This window comes from Ambystoma mexicanum, chromosome 12 (genome assembly GCF_040938575.1).
Source record: "Ambystoma mexicanum isolate Mex_15411 chromosome 12, UKY_AmexF1_1, whole genome shotgun sequence".
Taxonomy (NCBI): Eukaryota; Metazoa; Chordata; class Amphibia; order Caudata; family Ambystomatidae; genus Ambystoma; species Ambystoma mexicanum.
The window spans coordinates 173,584,348-173,610,071 of NC_090936.1; the positions used below are offsets into that span (position 1 = coordinate 173,584,348).

Genomic DNA, 25,724 nt, shown 5'->3' on the forward strand with positions numbered 1-25,724 from the left:
CCCATTGTCAGCAGTTGCTTGATGTGAAGTTAAGAAATCAAGAGTGGCATGAGAGAGAAGCCCTCCTGGTAACAGGTATCAAGGAGGAGAGGAACATAACCTGCATTGCATATAGCATATAAATCAGTGGAACAAACTGCACCAATGTATATTGTGTACTCACAGAAGAAGTTGTGAATCTCAATGTTGTTGAAAGTCAAAGAATTCTCAAAAGTGTGGAGCAATCCTCACCACAGAGTATTTGTATTAGTGTTAGTTTTTATCCTGGCAGGTGAGTATACCAGGAAAGGGATTGTTAGTTGTAGTTCTGGCAGTTTAGTAGACCAGAAAGAAAACATTGATGTTCTGCCGTGTGGTTGAAGGTTGTGAAGAATAGAAAGTGGCAAAGCCACTGTTGTGCTTGATGAACTGTGGTAAAAACCATCCTGACAGACATTGTTGTGATTGAAGAAGAATTGTGGGAAGTATTTTGTTTTCCAAGGAGAAGTGATATTGAGATATTGACTATCAATTTGAAGATAAGACTTTTCTTTTTCGTTTTGTGGAAATTTTGCCAAGTGAAAGACATTTGGTGTAAGAAGAACTTTGTGAGCAGAACTTGTCTACTAAAAAGCAACTTTCTTATTTTGAACTTTGATTGGAAATTCTGCTTTGAACCTGGGTAAGGGGAATCTCACCCAGGTTAAAAGGATACATATTTATTGGGTTCATGTGAAAAAATTTTGCCAAGTTGTCCACCTTGCATTTCTGACCTCTCACACAAGGAAATGCAGTCCTTTAGAAAATCCTGTTCTGCCACTTGCAGGCCTAGCGCCTTGGTAAAGCCCCATAGTATGGCTCCATAGCTAAGAGACGCAAGGGCTATGCTCTTGTACACTGGTGATTCTGGTATGTTTTCATAAAACGTATGACTCATCCCAATGCTTGTTTGAGTTTGATAGTTTGTGCAAATGACATTCACCCAAAACCTTTGTTGTAAAACAAATTCCTAGGTATTCGAAATTCAGTAACGTGAGGAATTTTGATGTTTTTACAATACATTTTTGACATAGTGACATGTGGTCTGTCTGGAAAAACACAATTACTCCCGGTTTGCCCGCATTAACCTGCTATTCATATGAATGTTCTGAACTGGAAAAATACCCCTTTCTCGTGTGACTCATTTTGGCATCAGAAAATGTGTAGCAATTGTCAGACAGCCTTAAGAACTCACAAAGACTTCAGGGAAGTTCCAAGGGGTTTTATATTCATACAACGTTAGAGTTTTAACGATTCAATCCCAGGAACTAGATGAAGAAGAGAATTTGGAAGTGGCACTAGGGTCGTCCTTCTTTCTCGTTTCCCTTTGGAACCCCATCCTAGCCCAGTCGTCCGTAATCCCCTGGTTAGTGCTACAGATCAGTAACCCCTACTGTCTAGTTCCTACCTTCGGGAGAGCATCCATAGGCTAAATGATGGCTTTCCCTCTGGGGTTTCCTCTTTCCCTACACTAGCCCCGCTTAATGTTCGACAGGAGCTAGAGAATAGTGCCTTGCACTTACAGGGTTAGAACTGCCGAAGACCAACCACACTCACCTTGCCCTGCTACTTTACCACCTTCTTCTCGACTCCTCCGCCCCACCTTCCTGCTGTCTCTCCCATGTTTCTCTCCTACACACTTTGATGTCACCACTTCTTTCACTGCTACTCCTTTGCTCTCCTCCCACTACTATAACTACTCTCCTTCCACTGCACCCACTTCTCTCCTCACACTACTCTTCTCTTACTACCACCTCTACTCTCCTCCCACAACTACAGAAACACCTTCCTTTCACCCATGTGAAAAACCAGAGGGTGTTTCACAACCTAGTCCCCGGGGATCCCGTACTCGTGTGGCCAGGGAAGGGCCATCGCTTTTGGATCCCGACCCTTGGGGTGGACAAGCGAGGGAGGATCACCTGGGTAAGGGGTCCTCGTGGAGTGGGGGAGAAACGCCCAATGGTGAGACATGGTATATCCTTTTTCCACAAACCATCTGACCCTTATCCCTTTTTATTTTATGGGAAACTACAACTCCCATAATTCCTCCCCACTTTACCTTGACAAAAATACTGCACTAAGTAAGATGAGGAATGAGGTTAGAAGGATTACCTCCCCTGACTTGCATTGGTCCTGTCCCTGTAATGAGGCCAGGCAGAGTCAGGCACGTAGCTCTATCAATGTGCACATGCCACTTATTAACACTCACTGTGAAGATAAAAGGTGGCACACACAGGCACACTTCGAGCGAGACTGGGTACGAGAGGCTGATGCGAACCAGGCTGTTGAAGGCCAATGGGCTCATTGACATTTGAGAGGGTCAGGAGAAAGCCAGGCAAGATTTGCATGCTTTCGGGAGGCCGTGAGATTTCGGAAAGCAAAGCCGAGCGAGTGGAGGAAAGAAACCTTAGTTGCCAGAAAGCGGCGGGCGACCCTCCCGGGTGAACAGCAGAGTTGGGAGGACAGAAGAGGCGTTGGCAACGGCCTTGAGCTGCAGGAAATAGATGAAAGACATTCAATTGACCTAGCTGGTGAGTTAATGAGCGAAACAAAAGTCTGGTTGATGTTAAAGGGAAAGTGTAATTTGAAAGTTGAAGGTTGCGAGTGTGCAGATAAACGCAAATGAGGAGAACAATTGTTGAAAGACAAGGGTACAAAGTAGAAGAGTGGTCCTGCGAGATGAAGTCGCACATTCGAAAGTCTCTGAAATGTTTTGGATTTTGAAAGATATTGCGAGCAGAGATCAAAGGAAACCTCATTAAGGACACAAAGTTGAATCGGAGGAAAGTGACATTTGTGCACCGTGAAATATGGCAAGCGGCAAAAGTAAAATATAAGAACTTTGGCAAAAGGCCAAGAAGGCGAGTGAAAGAATAAGAACTGCAAGTACCAAGAGGCATTGGCGCTACAAGAGAAAACTGTGAATTGAAAGAGTGTTGAAAGAGAGGTCGAGGTGGTCATGCAGAGGTCTCTGTAAATTCCTTGCAGTTTCAAAAGTCTTCGAATGAACAATGATCTATGAGATAAAACTTGGGGAAGGGAATCATCACGAACGAGAGACGGGCTTAAGCCCGGCAGAGGGTGTTAGGGAGAATTCTCTGTTAAGGCTAATTTCCCAAACCTAGTGAGTCCCCCAGCAGCTTTGCTGGATTTTTGGGGTTTATTTTTTTCTCCTGCTAAGAGTGAGACTCTCTTTCTCCCACTCTTAGACATGATTTGAGATATCCTTTGACTTTGTAATGTGTTTTATGGGATATGGGGTCTTTTACTCCATAGGGTTTCATGTATTGTTGGTAAGTGTGTTACACAGCATCCTCAGTGCAGTATCACAGGGGTGTCATAGTGACCCCCAAACATAGACTCCATACCCTGGCACTCACTACTGTCTCCCAGGGCATGTAAAGTCACCGTTGACTTTACTAGTCTTAAATTGTGAACAGAACCAGTACAAACCATCATATTTCCCATGCATTTTAAACGCGCCACTTTTTTTGGTGCAATGTTAAAGATACCGCCGGGATATTTATTTAATATTTATTCCCCAGTTGGGTCTTTTTGCCAGGACTCGGTTTTAAAATGGCGTTTGTGTTCACCTCTGTAACTCCAACCCAAGTCGAGCCCTTTGTTCCACTTTTTGGCGGGCTTCTACACAGAAGCCTCCAAAAGTGGTGCCACTCTGTCTGGGTCTACAGGATGTGTGGGAGGGGGGGGGTTTAGGCACCCTGGACTGAGTTGCCTCGGCAACTCAAGTCGCACTCTTGTGTGATTGGCCCGGTTCACCACTTAGCATGTTTGAGTGACAGCTAGGACTGATGAATGGGGGTTTTCTGCATAAAAGCAGGGCCTTGGTGACTGGAACTTCAGAAGTCGCCACAGGACCAAAGAATCCGAAGAGGGAGAAGCTGAGCTGACCTGACCTGCAAAGACGACACCACAGGTGGAGCCCTGCTGAACTGTCTCACCACTTCCCAACGACAGAGAAGATCTTCATCCCGGAGAGTCTTCTTCCTCTGAACTGGTGGGGATAACCAGTTCGCCCTCTTTTCACCTTCCTGGATCGTCTCATGGTCGAATCGCCCGTGCCAAGCACCCCGGCGGCCGGATAGCTAAGCTTCACCACTACCGCGAATAAAAGGGTAGTACCTTTTAACCGGGAAACTCTGCAGCTGGTTTCTTCCCTGGCAGTGCAACGACCTCCAGCTTTCCTCCACGTCGAGACCTTCTCTTCCCCTGGACGAAGCACCGACTTGCATCCGCTGCCAGGAACAACTGCCCCCGCTAGAGCTTTCTCACCATTTCAGGTACTGTGTCCTGCCTGCCTGGTCTCCCTTGCAACAGACTGTTCAAGGTGTCCCGTAAATCCTTGACTTTCTATCCTGGGGTGACTTGGGACATGCTAACTAACTTTTTCTGAACTGATCCAACCCTTTTTGAACTATCTGCAACAACTCTTTAAAGTACTATTCAACTGTGGGATCTTGGACACACTCCGCCTTGCTCTCTCCAAGAGTGGGCCTGGCCTATGACTTTCTTGCTCCTCAGTAGACTCTGCCTTTTCTGACTTGCTCTGGTTCTCTTAAAGTATTGGTATTGTGTATTTCCTTAATTCTGCCTTTTTCCCTCCCTTTTTAACTAACTTATTGGAGTGCCATCTTCGGTTAAGCGCTCACCTCTGTCTGTATATAAGTGGTGTTTTAACTAAGACTTGTTCAATAAGTAATCAGGGATGTATATATATATATTAATAGTGACTATGTTTGAACTTGCTAGCCATATTAGTGCTAGTGTATTTTACAAAGTGTGTTTTAAAATAAATAATTATATACTTTTATACCCAAGCTCTGGTCAGTGTTTGCTTGTGCTACTGTATTTTTGTACCTATCTTGTACACTCTATCTACTGTCTAACTCTTCTTGAGAGAAGTCTGGCTGCTCAGCCACAGCTACCAGGTAAATCTGTTTGGTACAGACTGCTACCAATTGGGTTTACTGCAACACCTGTAGTCTTAAGCCTTTTGCAGTGGTCCCTAAGGGAACTGAACAGGTTTCTGCCTAACAGAGGGAACCCTGTGCAGAACTGTGAGAAACTGAGAATATATGAACTGATTGATGGCAAGGCGAGTGAAGCCTAAAGAAGTGATTAACTATCAGAAGTTGAAAGCCTAAGATTGAACTGTTGAATTGTACCAGTGAGCCACAGTGTGCAAGACTGACAGAACTGTGCCCTCCACCCATCCTTTGTTTTTTAGAGACTCTCTAGATCCCGTGGGGTTGAACCTGGGGAAGGGAGTTGGGGCTAAAGCCATTCTGACATTTCTTTTTGAGACACTATTTTAATTTTTGTTATTCTAATCTGGTTCGCAATGGATTGTGAACACCCCAGCGTGGCTCTCTGGCCCTAATGCTTGGCCGGTGGGTGCCCCTGTGCGGGAGAGAGTTGGCCACATATGGGGTAGGCATTTGAATTTTTGACAGACCACTGAGGCTCATGCAGATTTTATGGGGGCCCCAATATTGGAAAGACAGGATCATAGGTGGGGTAGCCTATCATGCTGTAGTTCATATAACCCCCGTGGGCTACCGAGACAACTAATATGGCCCTTGTGAAACTACATAACATGGACCACCTGTGAGGATCTCTAGAATCGCAGGAATCCCTCACTAATAAAGTGGACCACTTTTTTAGAGAAGTAAGAGGGTGTAGATCCATAATCAGGAACGATATAGTGTGGTGTGAGGGGTCTCAAATGAGACCCTCAAGGTGATAAGATTGTGGTCTACAAAAGTGAATGGCTGATCGATGCCCTACTGTCTATCGAAGCGAGAACCTACCCCCTCACCCCATGGGTTCTAGAATTGTAATTAGGCCAATGGTCGCGAGCAATAGGGATTCAGGTCACGATATTGTCCCGCTTCCTGTGGTGTGTCTACTTCTTCCCACGACACAGAGGCATGTGACATGGTATAACAACAAAACCCATATGGATCTCGAGGCAATAAATTGACATGTGTGTCCAGCCCAAACGTGCCCGCCCAAAAGAAGAGCGATCCGTTTTATCTCCTGGACTATAACGGGAGTTAGGAAAAGTCTGGTGGATCCGATCTGGTGTGACTTTATTTGGAGTCATGACATCTGCTTCCAGGAAAGCTGGGATACGCAGCCAACCACCTTTCAGGGCTAAGAGGTCTTCTGGGTACCAGCTGGGAAGGGTCCAAAGGGCAGGCCTTTTGGGGGCCTAACCACTTGGATCAATACCACTCTTGATTACAAGGCTGTGAATATAGAATTGGGCTCCCCTAATCTCCAATATATGACACTAACAACTGAGAGTAGTAAGCCTGTCTCTCTCTCTTTAATGTGTATAATAGAGTAGCTAGGAAACCCTCAATGAATATTATTGATGTGGCTAGGCAATTGTTGGAGTCAAGAATAAAATGTGACGATATGGATCACCGAATGGGTGATCTAAACCTTCAGTGGTGTGTGGGATGATATAGACGAGGCCTGGGATATACCATCCTTGATACCGCCCATAAAGTCTAGGGTACACCCGATGGCCCTTAGCCATGCTACTTCATTACTGGGAATGGGACTTTGGGTGTGTAATGGCCGCTTTAAGGATGACCAACCGCCCAGACCGACGTTTGAGGGGCAAAATTGCTACTCGTTTATTGATTATATCTTTCTCTCGTTGAATCTATGGGGTAAAGCCCTTGGGTTTAAGGTCATGAGTATGCAGGGGAGTGACCACAAGCTTTTGTTGCTCGAATTAGCCAAGATGGAGGGTCAACCAGTTAGAGAAGGGACTTCTAACCTGTGTGCAGAGATTTTTGTACAGGGTCTTTGCAGGCAACGCGTTAGATGGACCGATCACGACCAGGGGGAAGTCAAATCACTCATTTATGAGGCTATCATGCCAGCCTTAGAGCATCTCACAGGTATGGTAATGGAGGATCCTGGTGTCCTCACATTGTATGATGATCTTGTTCAGCTTGCCCAACCGTTTGTAACACGCAAAGGTATAAAAAAAAGTGCCATAAAAATAAACTTGTGGTACGATAGGGAATGTAGATGGGCAAAGAGTAGTATACTGAGGTGTTTGGGAAAAGGAAAGGATGTGGATGAGCCACTGCTGAGATCCCAAAGGCTAGCTTACAGGTCCCTGATGAAGACAAAATAGGAGGCCCATGTTCGGGCCGAATGAGATAAAATGCTTGTGGCATCTACCTCCGGTGACTGTCGTACATTTTGGAGGTTAGTCAGTGGGAATATCAATGGTCAAGCAAGGGAATTGGTAACAGATACCTGCCAATGCCTGAATGCATCATTTCCAGGAACATTATAGCTTGGGCCCAATAATACAGGACCTAGATGTCTCGGATGACCACCACAAGAGTGTGAATGGGTAATGAACCAATACAGTTGGAATTGGGGGAGGTTTGTAATGCTATACTCTCAAAGAAGAGAGGGAAGGCCCCGGGCCCTGATCTGTTGCCTGTTGATTTGTTCAGAAATGAGGTCAGGGTTTGGACCCCAATCTTGTGCTTCCTCTTTAATGGTGGCTTGACACTGAATAGAGTCCCTCTGCCCCCCTCTTTGTATAAAGCTACCATCGTACCAATCTACAAGGGAGGGCTCGATGACCCAGCTAACCATAGGCCAATCTCCCTCCTGGACGGAGTGGGGAACATTTTCGCTAAAGCCTTATTAGTACATTTACAAGAGTGGATGAACAGGAATGGTATTATGGACCACTTGCAGGTAGGGTTCTCTACAGGGTTTGCACATTGGATCAGGTCTTTCGGCTCTATCTGATTGCACAGAAATACACAGTTTTGAGGGGGATCAGGGTATATGCAGTCTTCATCAACCTCAGGATTGTGTTTGATAGCGTTTTGAGAAAGACCTTGTGGGCAATTCTTGTTGGGAGGGGTATTCCAGCTGGGGGGTGGAGAGGCTCACAGACCCTATCCCAACAGCCAGAGGGATCCGCTAGGGCAGCGCTCTCGCCCCTATATTTTTCTTCATATACATCAATATTTCTATGTAAAATCGAATTGCCTAGATCCCCTGAAGCTGGGACGGGAAACCTGCCCAATCCTTCTTTTTGCAGATGATGCTGTATTGTTATCAATGTCCATGAAGGGCCTCAAAACCACGCTTGAGAGTTTTGTGACAAAATGTAGAGATTTGAGTCTTGAGCTTGATATGGCCAAGACTAAAACTTTGGTCTTTCGACCTAGACAAAAAAAAGGCGATTCCAGCATGGCTAGCCATAATGATACATCACTTGAACAGGTACATAATTATGATTATCTGGGTGTTCGACTTAATGATACTGGCGATTGGACTGCTCGGCTCCTAAAATCCAGTCTGACCCTTGGAAAATATGGGGGCGGTATCATTTTTATTCACATGGTCAGAGTGCTATCTCCCCCACTCCCCTGTTTAAAGAAACTATCAAGCCTCCCCAAAAGTTGCCCGTCTGCTCTCATTCATCTTGAGTTGGGATTAAGTTGAATCCAAAAAGAGGTCCAGTATAGGCCTGTGTTTTTCTGGCTTAGATTGTGGTTGACTCCTGAATTGCAGACTTTTTGGGAAGGGGTGTCCCACATCCTGGAATCGGAGGGTGGGAAGTCCCTACCCTGGTTCACGCACGTAAAAGAAAATTTAGGTCCGTACGGGCATGGCTGACCTATGGTTCTGCCCGCAGAGAATAACTCTGGAATGACGTTGGCGAGGCCAAAGTGGCCCTGCGAAGGCTGCTAGAGATGGACCTGGCTAGCGATTGCTTAGAGGTGACTGCTGGTGTGCTGTACTTGCACTCCAAACTAACATCTGGGTTTGAAGATTATCTTGATTTTGTTGCCCCTCCGTTGGTATGTAAGCTTTATTTAAGGTTTAGATTGTAACAACTGAACTTGGCTTACCGTACATTAAAATGGTACCCTAGTGAGAATGATCTATGTCCATTTTATGGCTTGTTTAAGGAGACGTTGCACCATTTTTTGCTCTTCTGCCAAGGTTACAGGGTCGGTCGAGGTAAATACTTTAAAATAATATGTAACAACTATGGTATACACAGTACAGGTTTGGGCGCTGCAATTAATCACGAATAGTGCAGATATGAGTGTGGTTTACTGTGTTGCAAGCTACTTGGCCCTGTAATGGAGAGTAAGGGGCAAAACTATAAAGGAAGGAAGGAAGGAAGACTAACGTGAATGCTGTCATGGAGTCTGGATGTAACTTGGGTAATGAATTAATGTGCTTTTCTAAAGAAAACAGGGAGAAAATGAGAATGGGAAAAATAAGGGCCAACCATGCATGTTTCTCATGATGAATTTATGAATGTTATGGAATTGTATTTTATGTTCGCCTTGACTTACAGACCATGCACCGTGCGAAATTGGGAATAGCCGGAGGGGTAGGGTATTATCCCCAACAATAATATGGCCATATGCATGGTTGCCAGGAAAGGCCATAGGCGATATTATTGGTGGGGATAATTTTTGGGGTTAATGGGAGCGGGGGTCGCAGGGGTGTCACCCGTAGGTTCCCTGGGTTAATATTGCTGCAATAAACTGTGCCATTCTTGTATGGCAATATTTTTGCGGAGATAATAACACATGGAACCGTTTTTGTTGATTCTTGTTGATTTTATGTATTCTGTGAAATATTTTGCCTCCTTGTATCTTAACGCATCCCAATGTAATTAATTGGTACTTCTACCATTTGTTTTGCTTTTATGGCATTCCTGTTGAAATAAAGCTGAAATTGATTGATTGATATTCTAAGAAGGCGGGCAAGGTTAGGTTTTCTTGGAGGTGCACTAGAGAGCCCGATCAAGATGGCTGCAAGCCCGTGAGCTCTCTGCATCACATGAAACATCCGTTCAATACCCGGCCGTGAAACTGCCCCGAAGTCAGTCTTGGCACATGGGATACTGTGCCTGAGGATCTGTGACACACACTCTAAAAATTTGGCACCCTTGGGTCCCTACACAGCCGAGTAACAAGTGAGAAAGCCCAGGCGCAGAGACTGCGAGAGATGTGGCGAGGCGGAAGGGGAGGCACAGCAGGCCCCGCGTCAGGCAGCACAACCGGGGAGTCCGCTCAACCCGAAGACCAGCTGCCTGGTGAGAGGAATTTGGCGTGGGGCCCTGCGGGTCTCCTCGGCAGCAGACCAGTACTCAAGAAGATTGCAGGTAGCACTGAGGATCTGGCCCCAGCACAACAGAGAGCAGAGGGCCTCCGTGCTTTCCGCCGAGCTGTTTAAGAGGCAGCGGCGGAGCGACTTGAAACACAAGAGGCGGGCCGGGCAAGACACCAACAGCCTGCTGTGGATGATCCTCCCGTTGGGCACCCCGCTCGGCCAGGCGGGTGCGAGCTAAGACGATAAAGATTTTCCTGGATTTCTCTGATAAAGTCCAGGCATTGCGACGTACCTACACTGACGTGAAGAAAAGTATGCAGGACCGAGGCATTCGCTATGCCATGATGTTTCCAGCCAAACTGCGTGTGGAAAATGAGGGGCGCACATTGCTCTTCACCACTCCAGTGTAGGCTAACAAATTCCTTGAACAGTTACCTTGGAATCCAAGACCCAGGGGGAATAACGACTGAGATCATATCAAATTGAACATAAACCATGGGAATCCAAGGACAGCGAACTGCAGTGAAGAGACGGAGGGGACAGTGTCAGACCATATCGCCAATGGGGCGGAGCGGCCGGACCACTAGCTGCCACCCAAGCAGAAGCAAAATGCTTGTCTGCACACTGGCAAGTTGGGGCAGCAAGCCAAGGGAGGGGGGGGATGTTTATTACAGATAGGTTGGGGTTGTCGTTTGGAGGTGGGGACTAGTCAGGGGGAAGCATCACAACACACACACGAGACTAGGAAATGAACGCTGGGAGGAGATAGGGTACAGTGGTTCAGCACACACCTGAGACAGGGTAAAAAGGCTTGGAAAAGGATGTACGACAACCTGGGGTATGGCTGGATCCATTAGATACTTAACGTGGAATGTACGAGGGCTGAATTGCCTGTCAAATTGCCATAGGGTCCTCCTATACCTGCAGCGTCAACAAGTGGGAGTGGCATTTCGACAGGAGACTCCCCTTTCGACCAACTTTGAGGCGAGCTTCGGCAAATCCTGGGGGAACCACAGATATTTCTCTTCCTATGTGAGGGGTATATGCACACTCATCCACAGTATGGCAGGGTTCAACTTAATCTCTGTAGTCAGGGACGTCGAGGGGAGGGGGTTAATAGTGTGGGGCACACTACAAGGCCGTTTGTATAGTCTGGTTAACTACTACGGATCTAACCAAGATACAATCTCAACCTTAATATGGGCAGGCAACTTCAGCGAGGTCATGGACCCAGTCCTAGATCGCATGACAGGTTCGGTCCGACCCCCGACGAGGGGCCAGACTGAGATGGGAGGAATGGTTCAGACCTGGGTGTTTGAAGATGTTTAAAGGGTAAGGAATTGGGGGAGCGTCAATGCACCCGTCACTCCTTGGTCCACGACACAGCATCACGTTTGGGCTTCTTTTTGATTGCCCAGACAATAATGGGATCAATTAGGGATGTCACCATCCTAGCTCGTACCCTTTCAGATCATTCCCTAGTATTGTTAGATGTAAAACTGCCAGGAAGAGGAAACCATGGTGATTCAAAGGGGAGGCCCTGGCAGACGCACTGTTTCGTGACTATATCGGAAAGGCGATAAATGCCTTCTTTGAGATTAATGTGGGTTCTGTGGGATTGGCAGGTGCCTATGGGAGAGCTTTAAATGCGTAATCCGGAGTGAGTTTATTGCTAAAGAGGTCGGAATGGTCAGACAGATTAGGCGAGAGCTGGGCTCTGTAGAGTGTCACTTAAGCGCAATACAGACGGCCGGGACCCATGGACTCTCGAGCAACAGGCCAAAACCAAAGAACTCCTGGAACAATTAGACATTGGCACACACCGAGGTGAAGATCCTGGGGTGGGGAGCGGCTGTGAGGCAATATGGTGAAGGGCAAAAACCAGGGAGGCACCTGGCTAGGGCTGCAAGGCTCGATACACTTAGGGGGTGGGACACTTCCCTTATAGATGTGCGGGAGTAGAGAGATTTGACGATGCTGTGATTTACAGGAGTTCGGCCGTTTCTATATAGGTATATATTCATCACATTCAAAGGCCTCCCAGGCAGAACTAGAGAATTACCTAAACCAGACGCTGCTGTATTGGTGCACAGATGAGGATAGGACGGGACTAAACTATCCCATAACGTTAGAGGAAGTGCTGGTGGCCATGAAGTCTCTGCTGTCGGGTAAGGCCCCCAGACCAGATGGTTTTGGGGCAGAATTCTATAAGTACTATGCACCCAAGATAGGCCTGCACCTCCTACAAATGTATCACCAAAGCATCCAAGAGGGGAGACTCCCCGCATCTCTACGGGAGGCCCTAGTTACGGAACTACCCAAACCACGCAAGCCACTCAGTGACTGCGGGTCTTACATGTCGATTTCCCTCCTAAACCTGGATAACAAGATACTAGCTAAAATACTGGCATCGAGACTAGTACCCCTAATGACCAAGATGGTGAGAGCAGATCAGGCAGGTTTCATCCCAGGTTGCTCCACGGGGAATGTTTGGACTGATATCGGCAGTCAACCCAGAGGATAGCGTAGTGGCAGCATTACTAGACGCCACTAAAGCGTTTGATTCGGTGGAGTGGCCCTTCCGATTCAGTCCTGCGAAGGATGGGGTTGGGGCGAGCAGTACATTGCCATGATAGCGTTTTATATGAGTCGCCTGTGGCCAAAGTAAGAGTGAACGGCTGACTAACCCCGGGAATAATTTTTGGAAGGGGCACGAGACAGGGATGCCCCCTCTCTCTGCTTCTATTCGCCCTAGCGATAGAGCCACTTTCGGAAGAGGTAAGAGAGACCCACATACACAGGGGCATTCACCTTTTCAAACACAAACACAGGGTTGTTGTCTCGTTATACGCTCTCGAAATGGTGCTGTTTGTCAGAGCCCCGGACCAGAACCTGGACCCCATCATGGAAGATATAGTCAAATTTGGGCTCTTCTCTGGCCTCTTGATCAATGCAACTAAGTCAGTCCTCTTCCGTTAACTGAAAATGTAGCACAATGTGTCGATAAATGGGGGTTCCAATGGCATGTCACACAAACTCGCTACTTGGGGGTGACGATAGCCAGGGATACGCCCACAATATTAAAAAGTAACTATCGGAAAGCGCTCGACCACGCGAAAGAGGCGGCCACCAGATGGAAGAACCTGCCACTCTACATGTATTGCAGGATCTCTCTGAGTAAAATGGTGCCGCTTCCTCGATTCTTATACATGTTCCTCATCGTATGTGTGATGGTCCCTGCAAACTATTTCCGGGAGGTGAAATCGACAGTCATTCAATTTAAATGGGTGGGTAAACAACCGAGAGTATCATGGGACAAACTAACGGCACCAATACACCGGGGAGGGTTGGCGGATCCAGACCTGGAAGCCTACTACATAGTAGTGCAGGCTGTGTTTGCCATTTATTGGTTTGGAGGTCAAAAAGAGAGCAGGCACGTGGCGATAGAAAGGGTGCAGGCAGCTCCCTTCCTACTGCGGTCCAGTATTCTCACCGCCCCCGACGAGGGACGCAGAGCTAGGAATATGGTGGAGCTTGCATGCACTGCCTGGGCGTAAATCCGGGGCAGAGGTCCTCTACACCCTGGAACTGCCGGTCATATACACCCTGGGCATCTCACTTGCCTCTGAACAGGACTTTGTCAGTCTCATGCGGAAATTGGAAGTACACAAATACTGTGACCAGATTCATTACATTGGATGAACTAAAGACAAGGGGGAGCCTTAATCCTCTAGAAGTGTCTCTATATCACAGAATGAAGGAAACCTTCCAGAAGACATTCCCAACCTTCCCAGTATAACCACCAGTGGCATCAATACTTGATAGGATGGCCTTGTGGGGGGGCAGCAGAGGAGGGTGTTCTCGGTCATGTATGCCTTGCATCAGGAATCCAAGCCACAGGTCAAGACCCCTATGGAGAGGTGGGAGCACTCGCTGGGACATGAAATTACTGATGGGAGTGGAGATACTGCTGCGAAGGAACTAAGAGGACGCAATAAATGCCAGATATAAAATAATACATTGGAAATGTATACATCGGTTTTACTACACTCCTCTTCGGATTCACAACTACTTTCAGGGGGCATCTACCAATTGCACTAGATGCAACGAGCCACGTGCCGACTTCCTGCACATGGCATGGGGGTGCTCCACAGTACACACCTTCTGGTTTGCAGCGGTGGGGAAAATCATTGGAGAGGGATTAGGACCTAACCCCACGATGGCTCTACTGGGGTACACCAAACCTATCCACAGGGGGCAGGAGACGACTAGCCTGGCTACTTCTGTTGCTAGCAAAAAGAAGGGTAGCAATGCACTGGAAAGGCCCAGCGGCTCTCAAGATCGAGGACTGGCATGCGGATGTGGTAAGATATAACGACATGGAGACTGGGTACAGGAGCCTAACCTCCTACCGTTCTGCCCAGCCAACATCTGGGACCCATACATCCATTATCTACTGAGTTAGGAGGGGGAAACACAAGCACCACAAATGGCGGTCACTTATATCCACTAGTGCATAAGCTACTCATCACAACATTGGTGGAGAGTTACTTGCACACAACAGCACTAGGAAACCAAATCCATTCCTGCCCGAAGTAAAACATTCAAAAGGGCATGCTGGTCGTATGCCCCATGAAGGCATCGCTTAGAGAAAGGGGAAAAATGGGCCAACGGCCAAATATACCTTGTCGGACTACCGATATTGAACTGAGATAAGGCAACAACTGTGCTGGAAATGTGATACTTCTACGCTGTACTACCTTTTCCTTACCTTCCTTTCTTTAGTTGTTTTTGGTTGAGTGTTGATGCAAAGTTTTTATTTTACTGTTTACCAAAAGCTAATAATGAGTAAAAAAAAAAAGAAAAGGTTAGGTTTTCTTAGTATAGGCCTTTTTTATTTTGACCAGACTGACTTGGACGTATTTGTTATTGTTTAATGGTCGCGATTACTCCCATTTTAGAGTTGGGGCCAGTTAGGAATTCTACCGTCCCAATCAAAAGTGTAAATACTGGTTTTCAAAACTTGTATCCATTGTGGGTGTGTCTACTATTGATACTATTCACTCCTTACACTAACCTCTAGCCACAAAAACATGCACCCTCACTCTGCTATACCATTGCTCTGACTAAGCCACTACCTCACCTTTCTCCAATAAATGCCTAGATGCTGTTCCCTGTCCAATTATTGCTCCTTTACCCCTGCTGGGGCATGAGGGAAGTCTTAAAGGGTCTTTTAGCCTCGCAAAATTCCATGTAGTCTTGCAGCCCATCGTTACTGGCGGAGATGCAAGTACATTTTTTCAATCGTGGGAGAGTCCAGGCTACCTTCCCCTTTCTAATCCTTAGTGGTCTTGTTTTTTTTGGGTGATTCCCAAGTTGCCAGTGGGCTGTGCTGCTCTGATTGGTTTTCCGGTGGCTCTGTGCGGCTGTGCAGTGTCGCAGAGTCTCTGTTCATCGTCCGGCCGGGTTATTCTTGCCTCTGCAGTGTGTGGTTCGGTTCACTGTGGTGTCAAGGCTTCATCATGGAGTTAAGCTGTGGCAAACGTTCTTTGCGCCACTTGGAGAGCTGGACATGCTTCTTCTTTCCTGTTTTCACTTTCTAAAAACAGTCAACTGGTACTTTTCTGCGTTTTGAGGCATGGCAGAAGTGAAGGTTATTATTAGGGTATTTATTGAGCACAAACCTAGCTTCGGGAAGCAACAGAGCTCTTTATAATCATAAATCATAGGGGACGGTTCTGCTGCCTACAGACATACGTGCACATGGGGAAGAGAAGGATTGGGTCCCTCCCGGCTGCCATCCTACCAGGTCTTCCCCGGGCAAGCCTCCCACACCCAGCTGAGAGGTGTCCCACCCACTCCCTGACTGGGCCAGACTACTAAGCAACTTTTCAGGGCCCTGACTCACCCCATCCCCCATCAATCTCCAGTGAACTAGAAGCATCTTTCACCCAAATTCAATACCACTTGTTTAGAAAGAATGCCCATCCAGGGATCGTTGATAGCTCCTTTTATCTAGATTGACCACCACCATCTTTTATGTTAGACAGCCCCATACCTTCAGCTTCTACCCCCGTTAGTCGATCACTAGCGCCTCAACATCTTTCAAAGTGACAAATCCTTGGCTACCAGCACCCTCTTGACTCCAATCCAAGTGTAAGGTGTGGGTCAACTTGCTGATGTTCGGCCTCCTATGTCCAGTGCACAACCACAATGGTACAACAGGAAATCGCCTACCTTACTGAAGCAATCAACAATACGTGCTAAAAAATACCAGTCATCTGATGGCACATCCACAAAGACTTTTACTCAGTAAATATTTGTGTGACCTATGTAGAAGGGAAGGGAGGTCCTTCCAATGCCAATTACTAATACACTGAAATGAAGATCATCCTCGTTAGTAGCTGGTCCATAATCCCCTGGAAGGATCATGTTCAGGATAAGCCCAACATTTATTTGTCTCTCACAAGAGCATGCTCACCTCTCATTTAGAGAGCCACCAAATTAGTCATCCACTTCTATAGGACCCATTTCTACACTCTACATCAGGAGCATTGAATTAAGATGAGGAACCTTTTCAGTGGACACTTGTAAGGGCAGACCTCAGCGCCCTTATTAGAGCAATAAGTTTGTCGCATGAACAGAGTAACAGCGGAGTAATAATGGTTCCTCTACTCCGTTTTAAAAGGCAGTAATATGAGTATAGTTACACCTCTTGCATTCGTGCGCCAAAAATCCAAAAAATAATAATTCAACTGAGTAGGATTGTAATTATGAAGTGGTATATTTATGTGAACGAGTGCCCTATTGGGATAACGCGTGTTTCGACGGACTCAGCCTTCTTTTTCAAATCGGGGCAAATGGTATTGTTTTGTAAATTTGAAACACGGCATTTCAGCAAGTTCCAATAAGTCATGGGATCAATCCCAACCTCTGTGGTCATTTCAACCGCACCGTACAAATCTGTCCGCGGACATGAATGCAAGAGGTGTAACTATACTCATATTACTACATCAGGAGCATGTCTGTCCCAAATTTTGGTTTAGTCATTGTTATTATTCAGGTCTAATTCCTTTTCCTAGTGTTGCAAAGAGAAGGGAATTCCATAAAAGGGTAATGAGGTTTTGTCCTGAGGCCTCACAGAATTGGCAGGAGTCTCTTCTATGCCCTCTGGAGCAATAGACCCTCACTCGGGGTGCGTCTGTGTTCCAGTGTTTCCTCTTGATCTTCCGCTGTCCTGGCCACAATCTAGTTTCCCTTTTAGGTTCCAACTGGAAGGCTCTCTCCTGGCCCGGCTTGTTCCGCAGAAGCTTCCCCCCCCCCCCCCTGGATGCATCAGTGTCTAACCAGAGTACATGAGCTGCCATCTTGAAGTCTGGCCTCTTGTGGAGCCCCAACTCGATGCTCCCCCAAAGATCTGTTTCCTTCTGTCAGAAAAGGGGGGCTTCTTCATGGCATTCTCCTTACCTTGCTTCCATTCTATATGGTGTGTGCTCCCTTTTACATTTCACAAATGCTACAAATTCACGTATTAATAATATTGGTGGTGTTTGTATGAAATTCAAGCATTTTGTGAATGCTGTGAATTGATTTCCATACATTTCAGCATTTGTAGACTGTGCATGACAATTCATATAGCATATTTACATGATGTAAAACACTTTCTTTGCTTTAACTTTAGGTAAAGGGTCTTGTGAAGCAGCATATCGACTCGTTCAACTATTTCATCAATGTAGAGGTAGGCTACTGCACAATAATGTGATTGGCCTGTGGGTGACCCGCTAATTCTGTGCAACAATTGTCATATTACAATATGTTTTCTTTTTTTAGATCAAGAAAATTATGAAGGCCAATGAGAAGGTGATAAGTGATGCTGATCCCATGTGGTATTTAAAGTAAGTAGTCTGGAATTGTTTTGGAAAACCATCTGCTCAGTTTTTTCTTGTTTAAGTCTCTAACTCTGATTTTGCATATGAGTTTTCCTGAACACACTGCTGGGAAGCTGTGTTTTTTCTCTAAAGTAAGGCAATTCCAGGCAGCCGCCTAGAGGAACCACAAAATGAACACTGCCGAAATCATTTCACCTGATGTTTTGAAAGTATAGTAGATGCTCTGTAATGGAGACAATTTATGTAACCCTTCCATTTTCATACATACTCATTTTCCATTCCATGGACGTCTGACACATGGTCATCATGAATGACAAAGCACCATATAAAGACATTATCTCACATGGCAACACTGTAGAGAGCTCGGTATGACAAACGTTATGGTGCTGACCTGTGGCACAGAACAATAGCTTCCAAGGATTTGAGTTTTTAGCACAGAGCTATTTAGTTAAGGGGGGAAAAGAGGCGCACCCAAAAAGGTTGAGGGCAATATGCTCCGCAAGCCTAATACAAATGCTTACAATTAACTTGTGTATCCATCTGCCAGTTGTTAAAGATGCAGCATGTCTTTCATTATTTATTTCACACATCTAGTCACATACCAAAAGCATGTAGTAAACATGTGAAGGGATCCAGACTGTTATCAAAAGACTGTTTTTTTATCCCCTATCCCTCTCCTACCCCACAACACCATCTTCCCCCGCTCTATCTGGGGACCCCCCTCCCTCCGTTCCCATGAACAATAACTTTTATTGCATTTTGAGGGATCTGGCACATGGGTTTCAGCAAATAGTTTGGTGCACCATGAAGCAGTTATATGAACATAAGTATTTAAAAGAATCCAAACCCATGGTGTTCAGAATCTACATAGTTTATCTTTTTTTTTATTTTTTTTTTATTTATTTATTTATTTTTTTATTTATAGTTACCAAGTAACTTTTACAAAAAACATCTTTAGGTTCCAACTAAAACAGTACCAGCCTAAGCTTGGTATGAACATTTATTACATTTTAGACGTGACATACAAAGACAATATTGACATTATTTTCCAACCTTTGCTTAATAACAATATATCAACATATTTAAAATATAAAAATGATGCGATTCTTCATCATGATAAAACCATTTTAGAAGTATAAAAGATACTTAAATTCCTATGAAAAATGATATTTATCTGCCCTTCATCTCTGCTCATTATTTCAAATTATTCCCCAAAACCTGGATTTCCCAGAAGATTAGTGCAGGGATATATCATATTGGAGTGCCAGATAGTTTCGTGATATTACTCACGTCACAACACGCTTTCAGGAACCTAACAACCGCAATCTGTAGAGTCACTCTTTCCCCATGTAACATGTCACACCACAGTAGCTCCAAGTCAACTCGCTCAGTATTGGGCACAAACTTACAAAAATACCCAATACGCTCTTCTCTGAGCCCATCACATGTCGTCAGCCAATGGCACAATGATTCCACCTTGTCCTTTTGTTTACAAAACTTACAAAAGGAGTGACCTTTATGATTACTGTTCCTGATGTCCAAAATTTCTCCTGTTTCTAAGACATTAAATCTAAACCTCATAAAGGCTTGCCTCCAATCTCTGTTCGGAAATTTTAATAAGTATGGAGCAGGTTCGCCCATCTTTTTATGGACATTTATGATTTGAGGATAGAGCTTGGTCTTCTGAATCTCATCGACTCTAAAGATTCCAATCTGCATGTACTAATAGTAATGTTACTTTCATAGGATTACTGATTAGGAGGTTTCTTGAGACTCCCAGGTTGTCAAGTATGTTGTTAACTTCCTCCATCAAATCCTTCAGATAGATTGAGGAAGGAGCGCCTTTCTTGATGTTCCTTCCCAAGATATAATAAAGCGTACATTCGTGGCTCGTCATTAGTTTCCGATATAAACATAATCTTCTCCATTCAAGAGTACTCCTCAAGGAGTGAAGGCCTAGCTCGTACCTAATTGCCCCGATAGGGATGCATTTAGGAAGGCAACTTACCATGGATCTAACCAGCGTAGATTCATATTTCCCAACCTCGTTTCTACACCAGGACGGTACCAACTCCAGTCCATAACATAACTGTGCTACGATTTTGCTGTTATATAACCGAATGATAGGTAGGAGGGAAAACTTGCTTTATTTCAGATCTATTTTACGGAGTTGAACAATCATATTTCTAGTCTTGGTTTCCAAGTACTCTCTTAAATTTGCTTTTTTTTTATTTCCAAATATGGGATATCCAAGATATTTGAAAGAAGAACACCTTAAAAGTTTTTTGTGGTTTAGAAACCACGAGAAGTATTTGGAATTCTTCTTACTCGACAAGCATATTATTACCGTCTTAGTGAGGTTGATTTTTAAGGCATTTTGGTGGATGTATTTACTAAAAGCTGTTAAGAGTCGCTGTAGACCAATCAGGGTGTGATCATATAAGGTAACGTCGTCGGCATAAGCCGTCCACATTAGCTTACACCCTTCTATTTTGGGTGAAAAGAACATTAAGATTTACAAAGTTGTTGCCTAGATCTGAAAAGTATAGATTAAAAAGGGTAGGGGCATATATGCACCCTTGCCTAAGGCCATTTGTAACCTGAATCTCCTGGGTTAGGGTTCCCTCAGCACTAAGTCTTACTTTCAATCTGGAGTTTACATGCATGTAGTAAAGAATCGATAGCAACTGAGGCGGCATTCCCAAAAGGTCCAGTTTAACCCACAAAATTGACTTGTCTACAAGGTCAAATGCAGTGGTCAGGTCAATGGATGCAGCATAAATTGGACTGTTGCCAGGAGTCCATGCAGTATTTTGTAGTATGTTAATTATTAGGCCTCCTGCATCAGTGCCTACATTCTTCCTGAATCCGAATTGATATGGTGATAAAATTTTAAATTTGTCAATCCATGTCTGGATATGTTCAAGGACAATTCCTGCAAAGATTTTCGAGTCGACATCTAAAAGGGCTTTAGGCCTATAGCTACCCGGTACAGTCCTGTCCCCTTTTTTATATATGGGAATAATATAAGACATTTTCCAACTGGATGACAGAGTCCTCGTGCGAATGACGTCTTTATATAACAGAAATAACATTTTAGCCCATAGTCTAGGGTTGTCTTTCATGACATTGTTACTAAGCCGATTCGGCCCCGGCGCCCTAGAGGATGCGCATCTGGTGATTCTATTTTCAACATCTTTAACCCCAAATGTGATGTTCCATGGGGTATTTACAATGTAAGACGGGGGATTCCAGGTTCCGGTTGGAGTGGAGTATAATACTCCAAAATGTCCTACCCATTTCTCTTCACTTACGCAAGTTGTTAGGGCTTTGCTCTGTGAATACCCAGGTTTATTAATTAATGTCCAGAACCTGCGGGAATTCACTTCCTTAAGTGAAGTCAACATATCTATAGCGTCCTCCTGATATAATTGAGCACGTAAGCATTTAGCTTTTGTTTTCCATTTGTTTTTTGCACAATTTAGATCCCTCCAATCTATATTCGCTAGGCCTTGTTTGTGGGCACTTAGTATGCCCCGTATTTCGCGATTTCGATTTTTTTTAAGGCATTGCATCTCTTCAGAGAACGCATGTTTATGAGGCTCTTGCCTCCTCAAAACTATTTTATTATTTTTATTCTTTAGTTTTGAGTGAATTGCAGAAGAGACGAACCCCGACAAAGAGTTGTGGGTATACAATGATTTTTTGTGCCCGAAAGTAGAGCAATCAAAATACTCCTGAAAATATCTATTTATTTTGGCTATATTAGCTTTGTGCCACACAACTCTATTGTGTTGGGCGTTAAGGAGTACCTGAACATCATAAACGGGTTCCTCACCCACGCTTTCCATCATTGCCATTGTAAGAGTCAGCATCTTGTGATCACTTTCCATGGAGTCAATCAGGGTGAATCCCTCAATAAGAGCGAAGGTTTTTGTACAGACGAAAATATAGTCTATAGTGGAGCTCCACTTCCCACTTGACCATGTAGTAGTGTCTCCCAATCCCTCCATCAAATCATTTGCACATCTCATCCCCCAGCCTCCAAGAAACTGTGCCCATAGATTCCCTTGAGCGGATTTTCTCGCAACCCACCCTTTATTTTTACACATACTCCCCAGGTCACTACCACCTTCCTCGTCAATACAAATTTCTGAATTGAAATCTCCACATAGGATGTAATATAGCTCATTATCCAATTCAAGGCATTCATCAATAATAGAGCCAATCGAGTCAATAGAAGACTTTAGGTCCCTTCCTGGTTGCCAATATATATTGATGATTAGTAGGTGCTTCCCTGCGCCCTTCCCGTCCACCTTTACAAGGACCCCTATGCAGCCACTATTTATCCGAAAATTCTTAATAATATTAAGATTATTGATGTTCTTAATGGCATTTAATAGGCCCCCCACAGGTCTACCCAATGGTTGTTTAAGTTCTTGGAAAATAGTATATCCATCTAGTGATATGTTATTTACTGCCCATGTTTCCTGGATAGCTAATATGGAGTAATTGAGCAGGTCCGTACAGACCTTACCCGTATATAGTAGCGGACGGGATCCTCGAGAATTCCACGACAGCAAGTCCAACCTAGTAGTGCTTTAGTTGGAATTTTTCAATACCTGTATCTTCCCCAGGGCTTCCTTTAGGGGCTCTGCCAACATTTTGAGTTCTGCCACTTCGTTTAGAACTTTCCCCGGAAAAGTATTACTCATCTGTGTTATTCTCGTATGGCCTTAAGGGATGACCCAATTTTTCCCGGGCCCCATCGGATTCTGTACCTTTACTGAAATCAACTATATCATACCCAAATCGTTGTAGGGCTGCCCCTTCTACCAAAACAAGTTCATAGGTTACCCTTGAATGAAATACAATCCTCACACAATCATATCTTGTGGGGTGAATAAAATCTATAAGCTTGATGTCCCCCAAAGTTATTAAAGAGAGACGTGGAATTTCGTTGAACAAGGAGAGAATTCTCCCTCCATGTAGAGATGGCGGCCCCCCAACTGTAAGTACAAAGTTCAGCATCACGCTGGGATCTTCAGTGAACTTTGGTTCCCTCCAGTCTCTATTGTTTTCAAACCCTACCGCTTGAGACATAATGTTAGGTTCTTCCCACTTCATTTGTCTACCATGTCCCCCCCTCGAATCCCAGGAGGGCTGTCGGGCTCATTATTGGAGTCTCTTACTCTTTCCATGTCTTTATCCTGATTCCACAAGTCAAATATTCCTCTGATTCTGTCCTCAAAATCCTTATCTCCAAAACCAAAGGTACCTCCCCCGTGACCGTTCTTATCCGGCTTGGGCGCAGACACCGGAGCCCTTTCTGGCTTCGCTTCCTGTTTTGTTACTATATCAGTTAGTTTCCATTTCCCCAGATGTCTCTTCCTGGGAGGTTTGAGGTTTAATTGCTTCTCTATCCATAACAGGATTATCTGTTGTTATCAGCTGTGGCAACATGCTCGATAAAGAAGTACCATGATTAGATGTATGCTGGAGAAGTTTGACAAGAGCTTCCTGCACCAGGTTTTTTATATCCTCACTAGGGACCAGGGGATGCACCTTTACATTTATCTCTCTCCCATCAGTTGCACTTACATCTTCACTCCCCTCTTTCATATCCCAGATAGTCTCTATCGCCATAACCAAAGCCGTTTTTACACTTTCCCCTTTACCTGTTGTTTCATTTTCACTCAGGGTCCTATCTTTAGTTTTAGTATTAAAGAATTGTTGAATACTTTGCTTGTCTTTACTTATTTCCGTTTTATTCGAATTTGCTGTTATTATTTCGTTCTTATTCTTTTTAGAAACATCACTTTTTTGATTTTTTTTTTTTTTTGGGGATTTGGTGATTTTCCCTTTATGATTCATAGCCTAGGGTGTTTGTAGCTTCCCCAAACTCAGGCCTCAAAGAGTCTACCATGATTGATTTCAAATGGTTTCCCTCCCTCCCAATCGGCGGGGTCCCTAAGACTACCTTTACTTCGAGGGCCAACTTGCTTTCTTCATTTAGTTGAGCAAAGTCAAGGATTCCTTCTTCCCCCAAGAGGGCACAGATGTCTTTGATGTTTGAGGTGGAGTTTTTTATTTTTGTAGCCGGTTGGTTTTGAGTTTTCTTAACTTGCATTTCTTTCACTACTCCCTCGCTCTTTGCCATTCTTTTGAGTGCCCTTGCTCTCATTTTCTTTTCTCTACGAGATATAACATGCACATATGGGTAGTCTATCTCCTGATTTGGTTCTTTGTTCTGGGCCACCTCCTTCTCCATTACATTCAGTATTGTGGAGGGGCTGTCAGGTGTATTCCCGGGGCTTGAATCAGGAGTATTTGTAACTGTGTTTCCATTAGATTGCGGTGTACAGGCCCTAGAGGCTTCCACCAATTTGATTTTTTCTGAATTAATTAATATGAGTCTTAACAATTCCTGTGTTTCTCCCCCCTTATTTGCCAACCATGGGTAGCTTTCGCTAGAGTCAGGGATAGTTTTAGTCCGATCTAAGTTCTCCTTGGGCAATTTACAGTTTAGCCAGGGGTTTAGGGAGTATCTCATTTCCACATTCCCACCATTTGTTACCATCTCCTCTGTTTGAGACCCTACTTCATTTTTCGACGTTTGGACTATTGGGTGTTGTGGGGTAGGGTAGATGCTTTGGGCATGTACAAATCCTTCCAGTCTACTAAGTTTCCCAGAACACTCAGACAACATATGTCTCAGTTCTTGGATGTCACCATGGGTTCTTTCATGCCCTTTGTCCAAGAGGTTCAAAATCCTAGTAAGGACAGGAAAGGATTCCATTTGTGATTCATACTCCTCCGCCAAAAGTTCCTTTTCCATCTCATTTGAGGACGATTCCCTAAAATCATGTTTTTGGGAGAGAGCGGATATGGTAGGGCTTGAGCATGCATGGGAGCCTGGCTTGGTCACCCCTGTGTTAGTAGGACTAAACGTGCAGCTTTCTCCTTTCAATGGATGCTCATCTGAGCACATTTCCTCCTCTGGGCTACCCATCTGGGGTTTGTGAAGATGTACGTTGTCAAGCCCTGTCCCCCTTGTCCTTACCGGTGTTGAGGGGGCAATTGAAAGTCTTACCCTTCTATCCAGTTCAGCTGAAATCACTGGGGCAAGGAGGGATGTATCTTGGTGTGATATACCTGGTAGGGAGTTGTCCAGATATAACACAGACGGTCTTACTGGGGGGTCGAGGCCATTCATATACTTAAGAGCCTCAGAGTCGGCTTGGTTAATAGCGTCTTCCCTATAGACTCTTGGAGGGGTTCCCCCCGGATTTGGAAGCGCGGGGAAATCGATGTTTCTCAGATCCCACTTTGCAGCCGCCTCCTCTCTCAATTTTTCTTTCAGTTCAACGGTACTCATTGTCCCATCAAATAATACGGTTATCGAGGGATTAGGGGTATCTGGTTGGTTTGGGAATACGAAGGTTCCGCAAGCAATAGGGGTGGGTTTTTTCCCTTGTTTATTGTTTTTTTTTTAAGTCCCCACCCAGCATAGGAATTGTCCCACTCCGTAGGATTCCTACCATGCTCTGCTGTGTGTAATACAGAACAGCCTTGGGAGTAGCACTTGCTATCACTAACTATTTACAGTATTATTCCTTTCCCCTTATAATTCATAACAGGTTTCCAGCATAGGCATCAACACAT

The 25,724-nt window shown here is 44.9% G+C and overlaps 1 protein-coding gene across 1 annotated transcript in view; it reads left to right on the plus strand.

Moving 5' to 3' along the window:
• Positions 1 to 25,724, plus strand: part of POLR3B (RNA polymerase III subunit B) — a 1,940,302-nt gene that overhangs the window by 133,699 nt on the left and 1,780,879 nt on the right. The window contains exons 3-4 of the mRNA XM_069628254.1: positions 17,852 to 17,908; positions 18,001 to 18,065. Coding sequence (XP_069484355.1) covers positions 17,852 to 17,908; positions 18,001 to 18,065 — 122 coding nt within the window. The remainder of the gene's footprint in view (positions 1 to 17,851; positions 17,909 to 18,000; positions 18,066 to 25,724) is intronic.